General features: G+C 39.1%; 1 protein-coding gene across 1 annotated transcript in view; it reads left to right on the forward strand.

Annotated features, from left to right (window-relative positions):
• The window catches only part of LOC126299332 (uncharacterized), a 793,355-nt gene that overhangs the window by 360,699 nt on the left and 407,470 nt on the right, over positions 1-25,186 (forward strand). Inside the window, exon 31 of the mRNA XM_049991162.1 lies at positions 18,794-19,010. Coding sequence (XP_049847119.1) covers positions 18,794-19,010 — 217 coding nt within the window. The remainder of the gene's footprint in view (positions 1-18,793; positions 19,011-25,186) is intronic.

Consider the following 25,186-nt stretch of genomic DNA (forward strand, 5'->3'; position numbering starts at 1 on the left):
AGCATCTCTGTAACACTCTCCCACAAGTCAAACAAATCTGTGACCATTTGTGCAGTCCTTCTCTCTATTTGTTTAGTATACACTATCAGTTTGGATTCGACACATTTGAGCAATTTTCTAGAGTGGGTAACACAACTGGTTTGTAAGCGATTTCCTTTGCAGTCTGATTGTGTTTCCCTAGTTTTCTACCAATAAACTGATGTCTGCCACCTGCTCTACCCATGACCGAGCTTTTGAGATGATTTCATTTCATATCGATCCAAATCCTTACACCCACGCATTTGCATGAATTAACCAATTCCAACTGTGACTCAGTGTTAGTAAAGTCATAGTAAACTTTGCTTTTTTTCATTTTGTGAAGTGCACAGTTTTATATTTCTGAACATATGAGTCAAGCTGCCCATCCTTGATCCACTTTGAAATCATATCAAGGTCTTACTGAATATTATGCAGCTTGTTTCAGACAGTACTTCGTTATAGATAACTGTATCATCTGCGAAAAGTCTGAAGTTACTGTTAACTTTGCCCACAAGGTCATTAATATACAATATGAATAGCAAAGGTCCCAACACATTCCCTGGGGCAGACCTGAAGATACTTCTACATCTGTCAGTAACCCTCCATCCCAGATAACTTGCTGCACGCTTGATAAACCATGTGATCATATTTGAGACAATAAGCATGGACGTGGAACTGAGTCAAATGCTTTTTGTAAATTGAAAAGCACTGCTTCTACCTGAGTACCCTGATCCAAGGCTTTCAGTATGCCATGTAAAACAAGTGTGAGTTGGGTTTCACATAATTTATGTTTTTGGAATCCATGATGGTTGATATCAAGGAGATCAGACTGTTCATTATACTTCATTCTGTTTGAGCTCAGAATGTGTTCTAAGATTCTATAACAAACTGATGTCAGTGATATCAGACAGTAGTTTTAGGGTGTTACTTTTGGTGCTACCCTTCTTGTAGATAGGTGTGGCCTGTTCTTTCTTACAGTTACTGGACATACTCTTCTTGTAGAAGAGTGTGACATGTGCTTTCTTCCAACTAATGGACATTGCTATTTGTTCAAGTGTCTACAATATAGTAACAGAGGGACTGACTCAGCTGCAAATTTAGTATAGAATCTGCTAGGGATTCCGTTGCACATTTGAGCTTTGTTCAGTTTTTAAAAATTTCAGTTTCTTCTCATCACCACTGACACTAATATCCATGTCACTCACATTTCCAGCAGTATGAAAATTTAATTGGGGCAATATGTTTCATTCACCATCTCTCTATCTGTAGGCCTATGCTTTGTTTTATATGTATTATGTGGTTGCCTTTGTTTCTGTAGAAGTTTCTTTACCATGACTGTATACCAAGAAGAGTCTTTCCATTATCTACTATTCTACTAGGTACATATCTATCCAATGCATTTTGGAAATAAGTAAATACTGCATCTACATGACTACCTCGATCCTAAGCTTTCATTATTTAATTTGAGAAAAGTGTGAATTGTGTTCTGTATGTTAGATGTTTTAAGAACCACTGCTGGTTGGCTTATTTGTCATTCTATTCCAGACACCACAATATGTCTGAAACAGAAAAATATGTCTGAAGTATGTCTGAAATCTGTGCCTAGATTCTACAACAAATCAGTGTTACTGGACAAAAGTTTTGTTCATCACTTCTACTACCCTTCTTGTAAATGGGTGTGACCTGTGCTTTTTTCCAACTACCAGGCTGGATTTTTTACACAAGAGATCTACTACAGAATACAGTTAAAAGAGGGGATAGCTCAGCCACAAATTCAGTATAGAATTGGATAGGGATTCCATTGAGCATTTTCATGATTTCAGTTGTTTATGCCACATGCTATTATTGAGTGTGCAAGCCCATGATAAACTGTTTTTAGTTTGTTTATATCACATGATTGTCTAAGAATTCTGAAAGCATACCATGGACAACCATGCTTGCTTAACATTTTTACCCTGTGGTGGTCCCACAGTATTGAACTGTTGAACCAGACTCACAAAAACTTTGTTTCTGTGACTAGTTTAATTTGTTTGGCACCAATATATGTGTGTTCCATACAGGCATGATGGTTTTGGGATTGGTAGAAGAGCATACGAGCTGTCTTGCTTCTGATTATCAGTAATTTATTGGAGTGGAGGAATGAGAGGAGTCTTTCTGTTGTATCATTAATTATGAGCTTCAATTGCAGAGCTCAGTCCAACTGGAAGAGCAAGTTTGTGTCATCTGCTAACAACACAAAAGAAGTATTAGATTTAATGGGAGGTCAGTGATAAAGAACAGAAAGAGGAGAGGGCCCAGTACTGAGCCTTCTAGGACTCCACAGTTTACCTGGCCTTTCTACTTTTATTCATCAAACATATGTTATTTGTCAGCTTCTTCAGTTGTTTTTGAGAGTTTCCCAAGCACCCACTTCTTCAGCTGTCGTTATTAGTACCTATGTTATCTAGTTCAGTCTTTTAATTTTCTCTTGATTCATTCTTGAAATTCCTCTTTCTTTTCTTTGAGGTTTTTAAAATTGAAACTCTTTTTCCTTTAATTAATTTCAGTTTTTCATCTTTTGTATTCTTTTCAAATCCTGCCCTTTTAATTGATGGTCACTGTTTGTATTGTTCAGCACAGAGACATTTTTAACACTTTGAAGCCTGTTGCTGAAACCAAAGTCCATCTCATTTTTCACTTTAGAGTTAGGCTCCATCCAAGTCAATTTGCAACTAAGATGCTTCATAGAAAATATATTCATAATAGGTGTTTTCTTGCATTTTGCAAATTGAACCAATCTCACACCTCTGCCATTTCTTTGCACATTCCATATTTGCCAATAAGTGAAGCACCTTCCTTGCATGTTCCAAATTTGGTACTGAAGTCATCAATTATAAATTTATAAAAAGCAATATCTCCCTTTTTCACAAAAACGAAACTGATTGACTAGAAGCAGGTGCATATCCTCCATTGTCACACAGAAATATTCCCAGCATATTTATTAACTGCCAGAATTAGAATAATTTTTTGTTGATTACCAGTTGTGGTTCTTCTGCAAACCATCTTCAGATCAGGTCTTATGATACCTTCCATTATGACAATAATGGGTCAATTCAACACCAAGTCTTATGGCAAGCTCTGGGTTTGCCATAGCATGCCATAAGACATTTTCATTCAACAAAACTACTACTGTCACAGTAGAAAGAATGAGCTTATCTAATTTGGTTAGTACTATGTTCCATTGATCATATTTTCTATAAATATTACAATATGGAATGTGTCAATGGGACAAAATATTGCATAAACAATTGAATATACAGCTATTTACAGGTTTATGATGAATACTTATTCATGTTTAAGACTTCCTCTGTCGTACAGAAAGAGATATTATGGCGAAGCAAGTTAAATTTACATTGCAAATACTTCTGCTGTCTGATCAGACATTTTATTTCCATAAACAAATTGTTAAAGAGTTTTATAGCAGTGTAGTCTACTCCTATCTGTACCACAGTTAGATTCACTAGGAGTAATTACAAATCATTTTTCCTTCTAGTATTTCATTTATGAACATCTTTATTCTTAAACAGCCGTGGATTGCTATAACCAAATTTCACCAGTAAATAAATGTAGAGATATACTATGGCTACGAGTGAATAGTTTCTTCAACATACAGCTAGATGTACATGTTATGAACACTTTAAATAATTGTAATAACTTTCTTTTGTGCAATGAATACATTTTTCTTACATGAGGAGTTATCTCCAAATACTTTCCACATGAGATCAATGAGTAAAATATCTGAAATGAGTTGAATTTCTGATTTCTAGGTCCTCATAGTTGGCAATTATTCTTATGGGAAAAGCAACTGAGCCTACAAATTTTTGCAATTAGATATGGGGCTCTTTGACAGTTCAGATTTGATGAGCTGTTTAAAGCTACCCTATTTGCCTAAAACAATTCAATAATTGTAACAAAAACATCATTTACTATTTTTTCTGTTGACACTTCTTTGCTTGGTTAGACAATAGAGAATTGTCATCTCTAAGAATGACTAACTCTGCCTTCTGATTTAATTAAAGATGATCTGCTAAAAACTGAAATCTGCAAATCTTCAAAAATGTTTACGGATACTGCTAATTAATAAGTAATGTGTTTGTGGTCACAAGTTTCTGACACTGTGACTTCTCAATTATTTTTTTATTTTCATTTTTTATTTTTTATTAAGCCATCTGTAGACAATGTAAATTTTATGGATGATGTCAACACACAAATGCATAAAATACAGACAGAGAGGTACATAAATATACATAATTACACAGATAAATAAATGCATACATTACTTGCCTTACTGGGTTACCCATTTATACATTGTATTCCACTGTTCTATACAACATATTGTAAAATGTCTCTTCATTGCAGTTATTAATTATTAGCATAATTGTCAACAAAATTTCCACATCATTTTAGGTAATCCCTTATGGTAAAAAATGGCACTTTTCTAACAGATATTTTTTTAGGATATGCCTGAAAGGCATGTGTTTCACTTTTGTCTTTGATCTCTTGTGGTTGTTGTTGTTGTTGTGGTATTCAGTCCAGAGACTGGTTTGATGCAGGTCTCCACGCTACTCAATCCGGTGCAAGTTTCTTCATCTCCCAGTACCTACTGCAAACTACGTCCTTCTGTATGTGTTTAGTGTATTCATCTCTTGGTCTCCCTCTACAATTTTATCCTCTACACTGCCCTCCATTGCTAAATTTGAGATCCCTTGATGCCTCAGAACATGTCCTACCAACCGGTCCCTTCTTCTTGTCAAGTTGTGCCACAAACTGCTCTTCTCCCCAATCCTATTCAATACTTCCTCATTAGTTACGAGATCTACCCATCTAATCTTCAGCATTCTTCTGTAGCACCACATTTCAAAAGCTTCTATTCTCTTCTTGTCCAAACTATTTATCATCCATGTTTCACTTCCATACATGGCTATATTCCATACAAATACTTTCAGAAACGACTTCCTGAGACTTAAATGTATACTCAATGTTAACAAATTTTTCTTCTTCATAAACACTTTCCTTGCCACTGCCAGTCTACATTTTATATCTTCTCTACTTCGACCATCAGTTATTTTGCTTCCCAAATAGCAAAACTCCTTTACTACTTGTGTCTCATTTCCTAATCTAATTCCCTCACCAGCACCCGACTTAATTTGACTTCATTCCATTATCCTCGTTTTGCTTTTGCTGATGTTCATCTTATATCCTCCTTTCAAGACACTATCCATTCCGTTCAACTGCTCTTCCAAGTCCTTTGCTGTCTCTGACAGAATTACAATGTCAGCGGCAAACCTAAAAGTTTTTATTTCTTCTCCATGGATTTTAATACCTAATCTGAATTTTTCTTTTGTTTCCTTCACTGCTTGCTCAATATACAGATTTAATAACATCGGGGAGAGGCTACAAGCCTGTCTCACTCCCTTCCCAACCACGGCTTTCCTTTCATGCCCCTCAACTCTTATAACAGCCATCTGGTTTCTGTACAAATTGTAAATAGCCTTTCACTCCCTGTATTTTATCCCTGCCACCTTCAGAATTTGAAAGAGAATATTCCAGTCACCATTGTCAAAAGCTTTCTCTAAGTCTACAAATTCTGGAAACGTAGGTTCACCTTTCCTTAATCTTTCTTCTAAGATAAGTTGTAAGGTCTGTATTGCCTCATGTGTTCCCATATTTCTACGGAATCCCAACTGGTCTTCCCCGAGGTCGGCCCCCAACCAAATTTTCCATTTGTCTGTAAAGAATTCGTATTAGTATTTTGCAGCTGTGACTTATTAAACTGATAGTTTGGGAATTCTCACATCTATCAACACCTGCTTTCTTTGGGATTGGAATTATTATATTCTTCTTGAAGTCTGAGGGTATTTCGCCTGTCTCATACATCTTGCTCACCAGATGGTATAGTTTTGTCAGGTCTGGCTCTCCCCTGCAACCAGTAGTTCTAATGGAATGTTGTCTACTCCCGGGGCCTTGTTTCGACTCAGGTCTTTCAGTGCTCTGTCAAACTCTTCACGCAGTATCGTATCTCCCATTTCATCTTCATCTATATTCTCTTCCATTCCCATAATATTGTCCTGAAGTACATCACCCTTGTATAGACCCTCTATATACTCCTTCCACCTTTCTGCTTTCCCTGCTTTCCTTAGAACTGGGTCTCCATCTGAGCTCTTGAAATTCATACAATTGGTTCTCTTCTCTACAAAGCTCTCTTTAATTTTCCTGTAGGCAGTATCTATCTTACCACTAGTGAGATAAGCCTCTACATCCTTACATTTGTCCTGTAGCCATGCCTGCTTAGCCATTTTGCACTTCCATCAATTCTATGCAGCCTTCACTACTTCATCCCTCAAAGCTACCCATTCTTCTTCTACTGTATTTCTTTCCCCCATTCCTGTAAATTGCTCCCTTATGCTCTCCCTGAAACTCTGTACAACCTCTGGTTCTTTCAGTTTTTCCAGGTCCCATCTCCTTAAATTTCCACCTTCTTGCAGTTTCTTCATTTTTAAACTACAGGTCATAACCAATAGATTGGGGTCAGAGTCCACATCTGCCCCTGGAAATGTCTTACAATCTAAAACCTGGTTCCTAAATCTCTGTCTTACCATAATATAATCTATCTGATACCTCCTAGTATCTCCAGGATTCTTCCATGTATACAACCTTCTTTTATGATTCTTGAACCAAGTGTTAGCTATGACTATGTTATGCTCTGTGGAAAATTCTAACAGATGGCTTCCTCTTTTATTTCTAACCCCCAATCCATATTCACCTACTATGTTTCCATCTCTCCCTTTTCCTACTCTCGAATTTCAGTCACCCATGACTATTAAATTTTTGTCTCCCTCCACTATCTGAATAATTTCTTTTATCTCATCATACATTTCATCAATTTCTTCATCATCTGCAGAGCTAGTTGGCATATAAACTTGTACTACTGTACTAGGCATGGACTTCGTGTCTATCTTGGCCACAATAATGTGTTGACTGTGCTGTTTGTAGTGGCTTACCTGCACTCCTATTTTTTTTATTCATTATTAAACCTGTTCCTGCATTACCCCTATTTGCTTTTATATTTATAACCCTCTATTCACTTGTCCAAAAGTCTTGTTCTTCCTGCCACCGAATTTCACTAATTCCCACTATATCTAACTTTTATTGTATAGTTTATATTACATAGCACACTATTTTAGGTTTCTGTTGTGTTTTTTTTTCTATTGAGATGTAATTTGTGGGAGGATATGGTTCCATGTTCATGTAGAGTCCTTATCCTGATAAAAGTCTTTTTTAATGTGGATCACTGTTTGCACGTGGAACAATCAAAATTCCCAGAGATTTAAACAACTCAGTGCAGTGAGTATTCTTGTTACTTTTTATCATAATACATATTTCACCGTGTTTGATACCCCGGAGAAAATCATTGATATATATCAAGAAGAGTATTGGACCAAACACACTTCTTTGGGGGCTCCAGTATTAATGTATTGGGTAAAAAATGTGTTTTATGGTATGACAGCAGTTTGTTTGAGAGATCTCTACACATTGCACTCTGCTTTTTAGGAATGAACAAAACCACTAATTTGCTGTTCCTGTTATACCTAGAGCTTCCAGTTTATTTAACAGAACTGCATGGTATACCCTACTGAATGGTTTTCTGAAGTCAAGGTAGATGCCTGTTATATGATCTCCTTTATCTAGTGTTTCCAGAATATCATTTGTAAAATGAGCTATAGCTGATTGTGTGCTCCTACCAGGCCTGAATCCAAACTGTTCTTTAGACAGAAGATTTTGCTTTGTAGGTACCACATGAGTCTAATTTTCATTATGGTTTCTTCTACTTTTCAAAATTGTGACAGGAAAGAGCTGGGCCTATAATTTTTTTGCATTTTCATGGTCTCCTATCTTACACAGGGACAAGACCTTCACATGCTTTAGTGCCTCTGGGAAGAAACCTGTGGTGAATGATTCATTTAAGATGTGCACTGTAGGGTCTTTGATACTGTATATATGGTCCTTCAGCAAGCACACAAGCATTTCATCTGTACCTGCTGAGTTTTTATTTTTTACATTCCAAACAAAATTGCTTATTTCTGCTGAAGTGATCGGTTGTAGTGTCATTGTGTTTGGAACATAGTTCAGTGTTTGTACCGGTTATATTTTTTCAGATTTGTGGTGTAACTGGTTTCCATGATGCTGAAATATTGATTTGCATAGTTTGCAATTTTTTGTGATTATGTACTGTATTACTTTTATGCTGTAATTGTATGTTTTACCTGTTTTGTATTTTTTCCATTTGTAATCTGTGTCGCGACATTCTAGGCCACTTTTATTTTGTTTTCTGCCTTTTCTGTAATTTTATCATTTTGAGACACTTGTGCTGTTTTTGAACAGTTCTTGGGTATCCGACCGGGTAGTGTCGTAATTTCTCCCAAATACTTCTGCAGATGTACACATTGCCACCTTCAGGTGGCTCCTGATGAATGTTGTGCTGTTCCTCTCAGTGCTGTATATATACTGGCTGTTACCCCCTCCACCGTTCCTCTGCTGATGTCTTTGGTGCGGCCAGTGCAGCAACTACTGGAGGTGGTGGGGGAAGCGGCGCTTGGGTCTGAACTGGAATCTGCAGTCTCCCTGTTGCCACCATCGGGGGCAGTCCTCAATCTCTGGGACCTTATCTTTCTCTCCAGTCTGAGTGCAGGGTTCCAAGCCTGACTAAGTTGAAGGCCACTGTCTTTATTAATTAGATTGTCCTGTAGTCATGTTTTGATGGCCTCTTTAGTAACGCAGTCCCAGAAGTAGGAGGATTGACAGAGTATTTTTGTTTTTTCGTGATCAATAGTATGGCCAGTCTTTATATAATGGTCAGCCAACCATGGCTGATTTAGTGGCCTGGCGTAGTTAGGTACGGCACTTGTGGTTTGTGGCATCTCTTTTCTACAGTGCAGACTGTCTCCCCAATGTATGATTTTACGCACTGACAGGGAATTTGATAAACGCCTGGTTTTTGAAGGCCTAGGTCATCTTTCACTGAATCCAGTAGAGTCAAAGTTTTTGCAGGGGGTCAGAATACACATTTCACATTTTGTTTCCCCAGGATTCTACCAATTTTTCTTGAGGTGTTTCCTACAAATGGAATGCATGCCAATGACTTGTGTTCTTCTGTTTCTTCTTCTTGTTCTCCTGGCGCAGTTTGTCTGAATGCATGTCTTATTTGCTTCTGGTTGTACCCATTTTTCCAAAACGTTGTCTTAAGGTGCTGCAGTTCTGCTGGAAGGCTCTCCTGATCGCCGATCGATCGTGCCCTGTGAATAAGTGTGTGCAAAGCGCCTTCACGTTGGGAGTAGTGGTGGCAACTGAAAGCATTTAGGTACAAATAGGTGTGTGTAGGTTTTCTGTATACACTGTGTCCCAGCTTGCGGTCAGGTTTCCATTTCACCAGGATGTCAAGAAACGTTAGGGCACCACACTACTCCAACTCCATCGTGAACTGTACATTCGGGTGCAGCGAGTTGAGGTGTTCGAGAAATTCATCTAAGCTGTCCCATCCATGTGGCCAAACAACAAATGTGTCATCCATGTAGCAGAAGAAACAAGTTGGTTTTTGTTTGGCTTGTCTAGTGCCTTCTCCTCTAAATTCTCCATAAAAAGTTTGCTACAACTGGTGAAAGCAGGCATCCCATACGTGACACCATCTGTCTGTGCTGTCAAATGGATGGGACAGCTTAAATGAATTTCTCGAACACCTCAACTTGCTGCAACCCAACATACAGTTCACGATGGAGATGGAGCAGGATGGTGCCCTACCATTTCTTGACGTCCTGGTGAAATGGAAACCTGACGGCAAACTGGGTCACACCAAATACACCAGGAGAGGAACGGTGGAGGGGTAATGGCTAACATATATAGGGTGCTGAGAGGTACAGTACAGCATTCGTCAGGAATCACCTGAAGATGGCAGCATGTACGTCTGCCGAAATATTGTGGAGAAATTACAATGCTACCCGGTCTAATACCCAAGAACTGTTCAAATTTGAAATACACCAGAAAAACTTCAGATCGCATACTTGTGCTGTTACTTTTCTATATATGTTTTTGTATGTTTGGTAGTATTTTTGAAATGCAGGATGATTTTGGTTGTTTTTCATGCTGCTGAGGTGTTTGAGGGTTACAGAGGATTTTCGCATTCTGTTGGGTACCCAGCTACTTTTGTTTTGTGCTTTAGTGACTCATAGTACTCACGAAAACACTTCTTCAAACCTGAATTTAAATTTTTATAGGAACTTTGAAAATATCCTAGCCAAGCTAGTCTCCATGTACACTTCTTCCAATGTTTCGTTGTCCATTTAAATGGTAAATTTAACCCTTTCTTGCTTAGAGAAGGCCATTCTATGTGTGAGTGTTTTAGTTTTGTATTCTACAGCAATGTTTAATTTTAAGAGCTGACTGGAATGATCTGAAAGGCCCAGGTTACCTACAATAACATCACAATTTTCTTTTTTCGGATCAGTTAGTATATGCTCAATGATCGATGCCGAATGCTTAGTTATCCTTGTGGCTGTGTTAATAAATGAGAATTTTACCCTTAGGATTAGTAACGATTTCCAATACTTGGATTAGTTTTGCTATGAATGTATCTATGCTTCCACTGAGAGAACAGTAAATACATAATATAGTTAGTCTTTATAACGTGTGGCTTTCTTATTTCTATAGCTGATATTTCTACATGTTTTTCTTCACTTAATGAAATAAATGTCATTTCTAACTTTATACGTAACCCCTTCCTTTACATATATACATGATCTACCACCTCTCATGGTGTTTCTACTGTAGTGGCATGTGTAATTTCAGCTTCCCTACACCAATGTACTTTCATGCAAACAAATGAGCTATCAGTAGTCTGCAGTTCCACTTCTACCTGTTGCACATTATTTCTTATGGATTGGGTATTGTGGTGGAGAACTGAGGAACACTGAGCACTTCTTACCTTGAAGACTTCTAATTTTTCTTGTGTCTTTGTCTAAAAAACCATTTGGATGATGAGGAGCTATAGTTTTCTTGTTGTTCCCTTCGCTACCCACTGTTGTTTCTGCTGACTCCTTGTCTTTTTTGCGTGTTTTGCTGCTGATGCTGATGGTTCTAGCATTTGTACATTTCTTTGAGATGTTTTTGTTGTTCCTGTTGGATCTGGTGATGACATTGTGACTATTGGTTTGGTTTTGAAGTTATTTTGGTGTTTTCTTTATTTCCTTGTTTATCAGATGTAGTCCATGTTGTGTGTGGAATATATATTCTATATTACTCAGATCAATGCATTTCACATTTTTAAAATGTCTGCAGATTTTAGCAAACTGATTATTGGCACATTGTATTGACACATGACTGTTCACAAGATCATGGTGATATGGAATGTTCACAATTCCAACATTTGTATGTGTGATATTTTTCAGATACTTTTTAAGATCATGTATAGCACTCACCTTATCACATTTATGTACATCATTAGAACCTCCTAGAAGTATGACAGTCTTTTATCCTGCAGATTTTTTACCTATTTAGATGCAATCATCTTTTTAATTTCACCAAGTAGGGCTCCCAGTTTCACTCTACCACATGAATATATATTAGGTTTTTTCTCTTAGTTTATTTGCAAGACCATGACCATGGCTGCCTGGAAGCTCAAACAGTTTGCTATTGGAGTTTACAGTCTAGAAGCCACTTTGTGTTGTTCCACTTAACACTTCAGCACACCTCTAGGTTGGCACATTTGCATTGTTAACATTTATGCTCGGTTTCTTATTTATCAGCATTGATAAATTTTCTGTTGTTAATTTATTCACATTGTCCTTTTCCTCTTCACCTCATTCATGAGAACTACACAGGCCTGCATTTCCACCATCATGTGGGAATTTCAGCTTGTCAGTTCACTTTTTGTGAGCTGTAATTTTGCAGTATCAGTTTTTAAAGTACTGATGATAAACTGTACTCTAGTTATTGTTATAACGTCAAGTTGAACACTTATATTTCTAAAGACGACACAATACATGTAAGTCACAGAGCGAGTAGACCACGTAAAGCATGTGTACAAGATAAAGGTCAAATCTGCACTAAGTCCATTGTAGCGGACGCTGGCCGCTTAGCTGGCGCGGCTGCTGCAAGGCTGGCAGACAGCACCGCAAGTAGAGGATGCGTGTAATTGTGTGGTGGCACTTTGAATGATCGGCACGTCACAACACTTTTCCTTCCCTTTGAATTTTTTGCACTGGTCTTGATGGAGGTGGCCTGTAGATGGCTAATGTCCATAGGCGTTGTATGACTGATCGGGAAGTCTCGAGGAGGAGGCTTCCTGTACGGACTGAAGGCTCCCCGATGATAACAGGTCGAGATGATAGGAGACGTAGGAGTCGAATCTGCTGGGGCCCCAAACACCAATCTACCCGTTGTGGCAAGTCCGATTGATATAAGAGGAGACATGGGCAATGTGTCGGCGTCCATACGAGAAGGAGGCGAGTAGAGTTGCTCCGACAGAATATGGTCATCTGGTTCCTGCATGGGCACGTCTCCTGGTGGCATCCATTCTTGTGCTGGCACCAAGATGACGGTGAGAGGGCTGCGTTGTGAGTAATGAAAGATGCCAAGATCCCAAGCATCAGGTAGAGCCGAAGGTGGTGTAGCGGCATCCGGCACAGGTGTTGCCTGCACCCGAGGGCGAAGCTGGTCCGAATGACGCACTGCAACACCCATGTCCATCTGGATTTCATACAGGCGTTGGCCACGGTGTCGTAAGATGCAGCCAGGACTCCATTTTGGCCACCTGCCATATCCCTGTACCCATACAAGGTCGCTGGCGGTGAACCGGCCAAGCGAAAGCACCCGCGGCCGAGAGGTGGAAGGGCGCAGAAGATGAAGTAGCGTGCAGAGCTGTCGGCCATGTAAGAGCTCAGCCAGGCTGTGGTCGCCCATGAGGGTGAAATGGTAAGAAGCCAGATATTGGTGAAGCACATCATCAGCAGCAGAAGAAGCCAGGAGTTTCCTCATCTGAGCCTTAAATGTGCGGACCAGTCGTTCAGCCTCACTGTTACATTGCGGATGGAATGGAGGGGCCGTGACATGCATGACACCGTGACAAGCACAAAAATCTGCAAATTCGGAAGAGGCAAATTGTGGACCATTATCAGTAACAAGAGAAGAGGGAAGGCCTTCCAAAGAGAAAATGCTAACTAGAGCATTTGTGGTTGCCGCGGTGGTAGGTGAAATGCAACCGACAATGAAAGGAAAGTTAGAGTAGGCGTCATTTACGAGTAGCCAATAAGTACCTAAAAAAGGTCCCATGATGTCAGCATGAATGTGCTCCCAGGGCTTCTCAGGCGAAGGCCACGGTGACAAAGATGACTTCGGTGCCGCGGCCTGTGACGCACAAGGGCCGCAGGCAGCGACCATGTGTGCGATATGAAAGTTGATGCCAGGCCAGTACACATAATGGTGCGCCAGAGATTTTGTGTGAAAGCCATCCCAGTGCTCTTGGTGAAGGAAGTGCAAGACCGAAGCACGCAAAGATGCAGGTACCACAACACGCGGCGACCCATTGTAGGTGGAAAGGAGAATAACATCATCCCTAGGAGTGAGGCGGTAGCGCTTAGCATAGTAGTTCCGCAATGGATCAGAAGTCTTAGCAGTCAGATGATCTGGGCAACCCTTCTGAATACAGTGTAAAACCTGGGAGAGGGTACGATCAGAACCCGTAGTAGCCGCCAGCCGCTCCCCGGTGATGGGGAATCCATCCACAACCCGCTGCTCGGCAAATTGCAGGTGGAAACACAAAAGTTCATCCCTATCAAATGCCAGATCAGGACCCATGGGAATGCAAGACAGTGCATCAGCATTTGCATGTTGAGCCGTCAGCCGCAAATTAATCTCATAATCGAAACGAGACAAGCAAAGAGCCCAATGCTGGAGGCAGTGTGCAGCCTTGTTGGGAAGCGACGTTGATGGATGAAAGAAGGGAACAAGTGGTTTGTGGTCCATAACAAGATGAAATTTGGATCCATAAAGAAAAACATCAAACTTATGAGACGCATAAATAATGGCCAAAGCTTCTTTTTCAATTTGAGAATATTTTCGTTGGGCATCCGTGAGCATTTTGGAGCAGTAAGCAGTGGGTTCTTCAGAACTGTCAGAAAAACGGTGCACAAGGACTGCACCAACCCCGTATTGAGAGGCATCCGTGGCAAGAACGAGATGTTGCCCAGGTCGATAAGTAGCCAGGCACAGAGCCTGTTTCAGCATAGTCTTCAATTTCTGGAAAGCCACATTGCATGACGCGGACCAGTGAAAAGGCACGTTTTTATGGAACAGGCGATGCAACTGCTGAGCCACAGAAGCTGCAGACAGTAAAAACCTGTGATAGTATGCTATTTTCCCCAAGAAGGCCTGTAGTTCCTTAACAGATATAGTGTGAGGAAGGGTATCAATTCTGAAGCAGACAAATACCATCCCAAGAGAATTTGAACCCCCAAGTACATGATAGATTCCTGAAAAAATTGTGATTTCTGAAGATTGCACTTAAGACATGAAAAGACATGAAAAGTGTGCGGAGATTCTGAAGATGTTCTTTAGTGGTGGAGCCAGTGACAACAATGTCGTCCATGTAATTGATACACCCAGGGACAGGGAGCAATAATTGTTCCAAGAAACTCTGAAAGAGAGCAGGGGCACTGGCAACCTCGAATGGCAATCGTTTGTATTGATAGAGGCCAAAACTGCCAGGAAGCAGCGTCGAGAGGAAGTTGATGATAAGCTTCTGACAGGTCAATTTTAGAAAAATACTGGCCTCCACCAAGTTTAGTGAACAGTTCTTGAGGTCAGGGCATAGGGTAAGTGTCGATGAGGCATTGAGCATATACAATGGCTTTGAAATTGCCACAGTGACGAATATCACCATTTGGCTTAGCAACAACAATGACAGGAGCAGACCACTCACTGGAAGTGAAAAGAAGCAAGACCCCGGATGCAGTGAGATGTTCCAGCTCCCATTTTACCTGATCACAAAGGGTCACAGGAATGGGCCAAGCCCAAAAAAAACTTGAGCTTCAAAATTGTTTGCACTGCCTAACCAAGGAGGAAAATAAAGGACAAAAATGCCGTCGACAAGGAATCTAATTCAGCATAACGAATGGCATCAGAGATAATATTGACGGAGTCATCTATGGAGAAACCAAAAACACGAAAGGCTTTGAAACCAAAAAGATTTTCCGTGTTACTATGGTCTACCACAAATATGGGAACAGTGTGAACGACAGTTTTGTAAGATACCTCAGCATGAAATTGTCCCAAGAGAGAAATCTTCTGTTTATTGTACGTCCGTAATTGCCTAGTGAAAGATGATAGGGTTGGAGAACCGAACTGAAGATATGCCTGAGACTTGATGATAGTGGCAGCAGAACCAGTATCCTCCTGCATGTGAACATCTTGACCAAATATTTGGACTGTGAGGAATAACTTCCCTGAAAGGGAGGAAGTACAATTGACCGACAACACAGAATTAGAATCAGCGTCATCTTCATGAACATCATGTATGCAGTCAGATTTGCAAACCAATGACACATGACGCTTCTTTTTGCAGCTGTGACACACAGCCCAACATTGGCGATAATCCTCCCATGAATGTTTCGTAAAACACTGTGGACGTGAAGGAAGCTGCAGGGGGTTTCACTGCAGTTTCTTAGAGGTTTGTTTATGGTTAGGCCGAGGCTGTGCTTGGGAGCATACTGCGGATATGTCAGCCGGCGGGGACAAGCTATACGCTTCGTCAACAACACACAGAGGTTGTATTTACCCGGTGTCACCCCACCCCTCTATTTGCACTCCATTGGCGCGAGAGATTTCAAAAGACTGCGCAATGGAGAGGACTTCATCTAGAGTCAGATTTGCCAACTGAAGGGCACGTTGCGCCGATCGGATAATAGCATCCCATACTGTGGAATCGGCATAAGATTCTTTGTGAACATCAGTAACAAATTGACACTTTCTACTGAGGCCGTGATGTTCAGCAGCCCAAGTGCGATAGGATTGATTTGGTTCTTTTCGACAATGATAAAAGGCAACACGGGAGGCTACCACATGTGTTTGCTTACGAAAATATATGGACATAAGTGAACACATTTCAGCAAAGGACAAAGAGGCAGGATCTTTCAAAGGAGACAATTGCAACAACAATCGATACATTTGAGGTGAAATCCATGAAAGGAACAGAGACTTACATGTTTGTTTGTCCTTGTCATGGAATGTCAAGAAGTGCTGTCGAAGACGTTTTTCATAATCAGACCAGTCTTCCGCCGTCTCGTCGTAGGGAGGAAAAGAAGGTACAGACAATGACGAGAAATGCCCCACATTGGATGCCACGACGAAATCGCAAATTGCCAATGTGAGAAGCATTTGCTGTTCAATGAGACCTTGTAATAGTTGCTCTAAAGTAGCCATGGAAACTTGCAGGGCAGTGATGAAAAGGAAAAATCCCATCCTCGCTGCCAATTGTTATAACGTCAAGTTGAACACTTATATTTCAAAAGACGACACAACACATGTAAGTCACAAGGCGAGTAGACCACATAAAGCATGTGTACACGGTAACGGTCAAATCTACACTAAGTCCAAGTCTAGCGGATGCTGGCTGGCTGGCCGCTTAGGTGGCGCGGCTGCTGCATGGCTGGCAGACAGCGCCGCATGTAGAGGACTCGCGTAATCGTGCGGCGGCACTTTGAATGATCAGCGCATCACAACAGTTATGCATTCATTCAAAGTTCATTCAGTTTGCTAATTTTGTCCATACATTTTCACATGGTTTCTTTTAACTGAGTAATTGACTTTATTTGGAAAGACATATGCTTAACTTTTACCCTTGATGCCATCATGAATTCTTTGCATAATTCACCAATATTTGTCCAATATATTTCATGTTCAACATTCTTTTAAGTGATCCATGGAAAAGTTCAGCATGAGTTGCCTGCAAGGCTTAAGTTACCCCTACGTAATTTTCAGAATCTTTGAATATAGTGATTTAGTCCATATTTTGCTAGCACTGAACACATTTCCTGAAAGCACTGACCCTCTCTTTGCATATAGAGGTTGGTCCCTCTCATCAGGAACCTCTCTTAATTTTTAAGCCTTGCAAACTTATTTCTCTCACTTCCCCTTGCAGTTTTATGTGTATCTAGTGGCAATAATAAATATTTAACCTCCTGAGGACAAGTGATGGCCAGCAGTGCTCAGTGGTTGCTTCAGCATGTTAATGTGTTATTTGGCACATCCCTGCTGGCTCTCCTACTTGAGGGTTTTTTGTAGAATTTTAGGTTTGAATGAATTAGTGAGTAAATATGTCTGTGTACAGCGTATTTATGACTTGAAACCTCCATTACATATAGTGTAAAAATAGGTAGTAATTATATTTTTTCTTACTGTAATAGGTTCAGATTGCAGCTCTTCTATCTTTGACTTAAAAGCATAGTCCTGCCTAGTCTCAGGAATGAATCTAATGTGTAATAATTTTGTGGCATTGAAAGTATATATTTAATCACAAGATTAAAAAATATATAGACTAAATATAACATGTTACATTTTAAAAAAATTACTACTTATTGTGCATTTAACCATCAATAACTCATTTATATTTCTTCTAAAAAAATGTAATCAATAAGTCAGTAATGTCAGAAAAGTTTGCTACTCTGCACATTCGGAAATTAATATTCAAATATTATATTTTGTTGAGGAAATTAAGTTTTTATTTAAGCATTACAGTAAAAACATGTAATGAAAATATTGAGAAGCTGATTTTATATCTAATACAGCAAGATCATACAGGGAAAATATATCCTAACTGAAAAAAAAACTACTCAGGGACTCTGCTGGATAAAATTGTGCAATTCCCACAACATGTAATCAAAATAACTGTTCAACATTGTCTGTGGTAGTATTTTCTGTCATCAATGGTGCAAGATGCAATTGGTAAGACTCACATGGCAGTGTCTAAATTTGTTGGGTCCACGAGCAGAAACAATGTGTTGCAAAAGCACTCGCAGCTTGCCAGTAACTGAAGAGAGGCTTTCCACGAGTGTGCATTGGGAAACGACAGAGCTGCCAGGTACTGATGTAGTTAAAAACTGCTCGTGACCCCGATAACTTTCAATGCCACCATGTGAGTCTCATCAGTCATTTCTTGCAGCAGTGGCAGCAGCAAGTACTAACATAACCCGATGATGCTGAACAGTTGTTTTGATGAAGTTCTGGGGAAAATGCACAATATTATCTGGCACCAAACCTGAGAAGTTGCCTTAGCAAACTCCTTGGCTAGCAGAGCAGAGCTCTACTACAGCACTGCCTTTCACTGGAAGTTTGCTCTGAACAGCTGCTGTGTTCACATGCACTGTCGTGTGTACTGCAGTATCAGCAGATGAAGTGTACATTATCTGCACTTGCTGCCTACATCCCTATCCAACTCCTCTCCACAAGGGTATTTGCAACAGATCAACCAAATATAAAGCCTGAAAAGTCACATCGCATAGACAATTTAAGAGACAAATAAAACAGCTAAATCCCATTTTACTGTACTAATGGATCTTTTTGTTGAAGTACAAGGATTGTGCAAATCCAGTCATTTTATCTTGTTTACTGTGATTCACAACTTCCACTTATTACTTAATTTTTAAAAGAAACTATTATAAAATAATGCCTAACTGTTCTTCTTTCCTTGCAGTATATGCCAGAGAACATAATTTCAGTAAGGAGTTTATGGGAATTAGAGCAAAGCTCAGAATCAACAAATCTTACTGGAACAGTGTCGCTGATTTCTCCATTTTCATCATATCGGAAAGGAGTATTAATCACTCGTATACATGTAGACTCTGATAATGATGTTACAGGAGTTGCTGAATTAACTATGAACAGGAGAAAATATACAACAACACTGAAAGGTAAGATACGTCTTGTGCAGATAAAAGAAATATGTGAAGATATACTGTAAACCAGAGCTGACAAGAGGTGACAAGTAGTAAAGCTGTATGAATAAACAGAAAGAAAGTAGAATGTAGCTCCACTGAGTTATGTGGAAGCATTTTACCAGGGCAGTACATACACAGAATTCATTGAATTCTTCTGCATTAATTTTAAATGTTGACAATACAGGGTGTCCCAGAAGGAATAATCAATATTTAGGGATATGACAGGAACGATCATTTGAAGCAAAAAACTTTATATGGCCATATGCCTTATTAAGAATGGTTTTTGAGAGAGAACACATTTAATGTGCATTGTTATTTATATTCTGTATTAATGAGTACATTGTCAGGTTTACACATTTACAAATGAACAACAGTTAATAAACTTTACAATATGTGTTTCACAAAGTGTCAATTGAAAAGTATGTATTTTTTAACACATTCACCTGTAAGCATTCTTGTACAGACAACAGTGCAGCTGTTGTACAGTTCACAGTATATCTTCAAATATCCCACCATCAACTTCAGTGCATTTGTGCACTCTTGGGAGAACATGTTGTTTTGCTTGTCTGAGTGCATCTGCATGTTCGATAATGAGGTATACATGTCCATGATGTGACAAAGCAGTTCCTCCTACACATTCACATTTTGTTTGAACACCTCAGACTTCATCCAGCCCCATAAACAACAACTGAATGGCCCAAGGTATGGTGATCTTGGTGGCTAGTTAATTGTACTACCATTATCAATCCAGTGAGTTTGTTAAATGCAATTGAGGTGTTTTGTCACATGACAGGTAAAATGTGGAGGGCTTCCATCATGCTTGAAGTACATTGCAATCCATGTTGACAAAGAAAAAAAAAATTCTAAAAAATCCAAGTAGTTCTGCCCTGTCAGTTGTTCTTCTAAAGACACACATGTGCACACCACTAGCCCAAAAATAGCTGTACATTAAATGTGTTCTACCTCCAAATCCATTCAGAGTAGGGCATAAGTCAATATGAAGTTTTTTGCTTCATAAGAGCATTCCTATTGTATCCCTGAACGTTGATGACTCCTCTTGGGGCTCCTGGTACTTTGAAACAATTTCACATCTTTCTTCAGTACTCTGGATATCATCTTTTTCATGTCACTTAGCAAAGGCTGCATGATATATCTTACTGAGTAAGTTATTCAGGAATGCTTTGTAGACATTAGACATTAGCTGATTCCAGTGGCATGAAAAAAGTACGATTGAGGAAATACAAAATTACATAAAAAACAGTTTTGGGCTGTAAGGTGAGGTGGATGTGAAAATTTTGCATTTGTGACTTTTTTTAGAAATGCATATTATTTGACCACCTTTTGAGCTGTCATTTGCCATTTTATCCTGGATTCTTTATGAAAGCAAACATTATTTTTCACCATATTTTTCTGCCTTCAAATGATTGTGGTGAGGCATTCACTTACATCAAAGGGAGTGCATAAGATTATTTTGACTAAACTCTTTGTGTCCTTGAGCCTCACTGGGGCAGCATCTGAGGTGAGAGTCATTGGCTGATACTTTGACTAGGGTGAAATCAGTGTAGCCACATTTAATCACAAGTAATGATGCTGGATATTAATTTTAACCTGCCAAAATTTAACCTATGAAAAATCTGTTGACAGAGTTTATAATACTGAACCTCCTGCACATGTGTTGGACAGTGAGGTATTGGGCAACCATAGACATCTTTTACATAATGACACAAGGTGAAACTTTTTCAGACTTGCAGGCAATTATTATGTTTTTAGGTACAAAATCAACTTATTTTTCAATATTGCAACCTATTACACCAATTATCATTGCAGTTTACATATTTTTTCTAGTGAGGAGCTCCCATATTTGAAGTCTGATCTCAGAAAGTCAGAAAAATAACTATCATAATTTTTTCACTATAATAAGAACATATATCCACCCCATTCATTCTGATGGAATGTCTTATCCCCCACCGCCTTCCTTCCATAATTTTGCAATCTTCTTATAGAGTTTTTCTATACATTTGGTCCATAAGACACATATAGTATTTTCCAGTTATTATTTTAGTTTTTTGATGCAGCCACTAAGAAGAACCTCTTTTGCACCCAAGAAAACACTTCCATTAGCTCTCTTGCACATAAAATGAACTTCACCCTTTGTGATACAGAGTGCTAGCTTCTATCCTCTGCTTCAATTGCTGATATTTTATTTATTGATTTATTTCACCTTTGTATAAGATGTGGATCTACAGTATGAAATTAGTTCACAGAATCAGTGGGACCTTTTTTTAAGTAGTCAAAACATTGCTAAAAAATATACATGTGACACCCATCTTGCATAAAGCTTTCTCATAGTTAATTCTTCATGTAAAGTGCACCATACTCTTTCGTCTGATGTCCCTATGGTGTCAGGTAGTTCATATACTTTTAATTGTTGATAATCCAACACAATAGCAATACACAGTTGTGAAGTTTCTTGATATTTCATATTTGAATTGCCAGTATGGGATATCCTTCACACAGATCATCTTCAATAGAAGTATGTGTTTTAATTCAGCTGTTGAGAATGAAAAAGAAGGTTTCTTCTAATCCATCACCCAACTTTGTATGGATTTCCGCTGCTGGTAGACTGCAAAATAACTTCATGATGGGCATTACAGTTAGCTCATTCAAGAAAGACATGCATGACATGATTACCTTAAGAAGTAATATAAAGAAATACATCTAAATTTACATCTGTACTCTGCAAACCACTTTGAAGTGCACAGCAGAAGGTACATGCCTTTGTACTAGTTATTAGGGTGTCCTCCCATTTCATTCACATATGGAGTGCAGGAAGAATGGTTGTTTAATTGCCTCTTGTCCTCATGATCCCTGTGTGGGCAACACATAGGAGATTGTAGTACATTTACTACAGTCACCAGTTTAAGCTGGTTCTTGGAACATTGTAAGTAGGCTTTCATGGGATAATTTGTGTCTGTTGTCAAGAGTCTGCCAGTTTAGTTTCTTCAGCATCTCTGTGACACACTTGAGTGGGTCAAACAAAATTGTGACTATTTGTACTGCCCTTCTCTGTATAATATCCTCTGTCAGTCCTATCTGGTATGGATCCCACATTCTTGAGCAAATTCTGGAATGAGTTGCATGAGTGATTTGTAAGCAATCTCCTTAGCAGACTGATTGCATTTCCACAGTATTGTATCAATAGACCAAAGTCTATCACTGCTTTTATGCATGCTTGAGCCTGTGTGGTCATTCCATTTCATATCTCTACAAAGTGTTACATCCAGGTATTTCTATGAGTTGGCTAGTTCCATCTGTGACTTACTGATATTATAGTGATAGGATACTACATTTCTTTTTTTTTCATTATGTGAAGTGCTCAGTTTTACATTTCTGAATGGTTAAAGCAGTTTGCAAACCTTTGCACCACTTTGAAACAGAATCAACACCTGACTGAATATTTATGCAGATTCTTTCAGATGGTACTTCACTATAAATAACAGCGTCATATGCAAAAAGTCTGAGGTTACATGTGCAAGGTTATTAATATACAAAATGAACAGCAAACATTCCATCACACTTGCTGGGACACACCTGAAGTTACTTCTATATCTGATGATGACTCTCCATCCAAGATAACTTGCTGCATGCTCCCTACCAAAAACTTCTCAGTCCAGTCACAAATTTCTCTTGATACACCATATGATTTTACTTCTGACAATAAGTGTAGATGTGGCACTGAATCAAATGCTTTTGGAAATTAAGAAATATTGTATCTACCTGACAGTGTTCATCAGTGTGAGTTTGATTTCACATGTATGATGTTTTCAGACTTCAACGTGGTTGAAATGGAGGAGGTCATGATGTTCAAGATGCCACAGAATGTGTGAGCTCAGAATATGTTCAAAGATTCTACAACAAATCAGTGTCAAGGATACTGGGCAATAGTTTTGTTATTCACTTCTATTGCCCTACTTGTAAATGGGTGTGAACTGTGCTTTCTTCCAACTGCTGTGCACAGTTTTTTGTTCAAGGGACCCATGATCGGTCATAGTTATAACAGGGCTAACTCAGCCACAAATTTTGTATAGAACTTGATAGAAATTCCATTGGGTGCTTGAGCTTTGTTCAATTTTAACAATTTCAGCTACATGGTCATTATAATTAAAGTTAAACTTTCAAACCACTGTAGAAATAACAGCACTGGTCAGAAAGACATCAAATTGCAGTGAAATATTATCATAGAAGGGGAAAACATATGGCAGAAGCAAAATAAATAGTTACAAAATGTAGCAATAGATGGTGCTGTAAGCATCATAATTTAATTGTGATTGACTACAAATGACAAGTGAATCATACAACAATGCCTAAGGTGTACATTTGATGTTAACAAACTGTACTACTCAGTGTGGATGGGTGTACAGGTGTGATACTGTTAGTTACAAAAGCCCATCCATCAAGGCAAAGCAGTATCACATCAGACCGCAAAAATAAGTTTTTAATTGTCTTGAGGCCAAAAACTGCATAAAAAGCATCAATCACATCAGGTTTTAGTTGTTCTGAGGCCAAAAAACCGCATAAAAAGCATTAATCAAAATCAAACCAGATTATTAATTTCGGTGTGACTGACACAAAACATGTTCAATATGCTGTCCACAATTTCTGCAACAAGTTGAAATCTAGAAACAGCATGTTCCACAACAGACTGAAGTGTTTCCATGGTCACTTTCAGGATGTGTTGCACAATGCATGCCTTCAATGCAGCTAAGTTTGCAGTTGGAATGCTTAACACAACATCTTTCAGATAGGCCCACAGCTAGAAGTCACACAGATTAAGATCAGGTGATTGGGATGGCTAGGTTGTACGGAAATGGCTGCTGATAATTCCAGGGTTTATGAAGTGGCACTTCAGCAGCTGCTTGAATGGATTTTCAATTTGCGGAGGTGTGCCATCTTGCATAAAAATGGTCCCATCCATGCTGTTGGAGAGCTAGTATGATGTGATTGCACCACTCATAGTACTTATCAGTGATGGTACAGATAGCAGGACTGGAAGCACCTGTCTGTTTGGAAAAATATGGCCCTATCATAAATAATGCTGTAAACCTGCACCACAAAGTAACCTTTTCAGGATTAAGTGGTACTGGTTGATTTGGGTGTAGATTTTCTGTTACCCATATTCAGCAATTCTGTGTACTGACATATCATGTCAGATGGAAGTGGGCTTTGTCTGTCCACAAAATCTTCCACAGCCAATCATTGTCCATTTCCGTGTGAGCAAGAAATTCTAAAGCAAAGGTCTCTTTTGCTGGCAGGTGAACAGGTAGCAACTCGTGCACGTGGATAATATTGAATGGATAGCAAAGAAGAATGTTTCCTAAGATTTTACGCACTGTGCTCATGGGTACATCCAATGTTGGGGCAGTACTATGTGCACTATACGTTTGCACACCACCACGTGTCTCCTTCTGCATTGCTGTTGCCACTGCTTCCACTGATGTCAAATCAATTTGTTACCTCCCTCTACCAGGTTGCACACCAAAAGAACCCATCTCTTAGGATTTCCAAATCATTTTCTCCAGACCCACGGCAGTCATCAGATCAGTGGCTTTTTGCAAACCCTTCACTGCCGGAACTTCTACAGAGTGACGTGTGCACATTCATCATTCTTGTAATACAGCTTTACAAACAGAGCATGATCCTGCATTGAGACAGTCATGGTGAACATCACAGATGCAAAAGGAGGAAAGATTGTGTACCCAGTGTGTTTATACCAACTTCAATGTGTCATGCACATGACAGGATTCAATTGCAATTTCATATCATTCTGACCAGTGGGGTTATTTCTACAGCAGTTTGAAAATTTAACTTTAATTATAGTCACCCTGTATTTTTTAACAGCACTGAGGCTAGCAGTTATTTCACTTATCTTTTCAGTTGTACAAGGATTAAATTTGGGCCATTCTTCTGGGATTTCCTATGTAAAGGAATATTTGAAAACAGACTTAAGCATTTCTGTATTTGCTTTGCTACCCTCAGTTTCAGTCCCTGTCTCATTCACATGTAGACTTAAGCATTTATGAATTTGCTTTGCTACCTTCAGTTTCAGTCCCTGTCTCATTCACAAGTATACTTAAGCATTTATGAATTTG

Source organism: Schistocerca gregaria, chromosome X (genome assembly GCF_023897955.1).
Source record: "Schistocerca gregaria isolate iqSchGreg1 chromosome X, iqSchGreg1.2, whole genome shotgun sequence".
In the NCBI taxonomy this organism is placed as follows: Eukaryota; Metazoa; Arthropoda; class Insecta; order Orthoptera; family Acrididae; genus Schistocerca; species Schistocerca gregaria.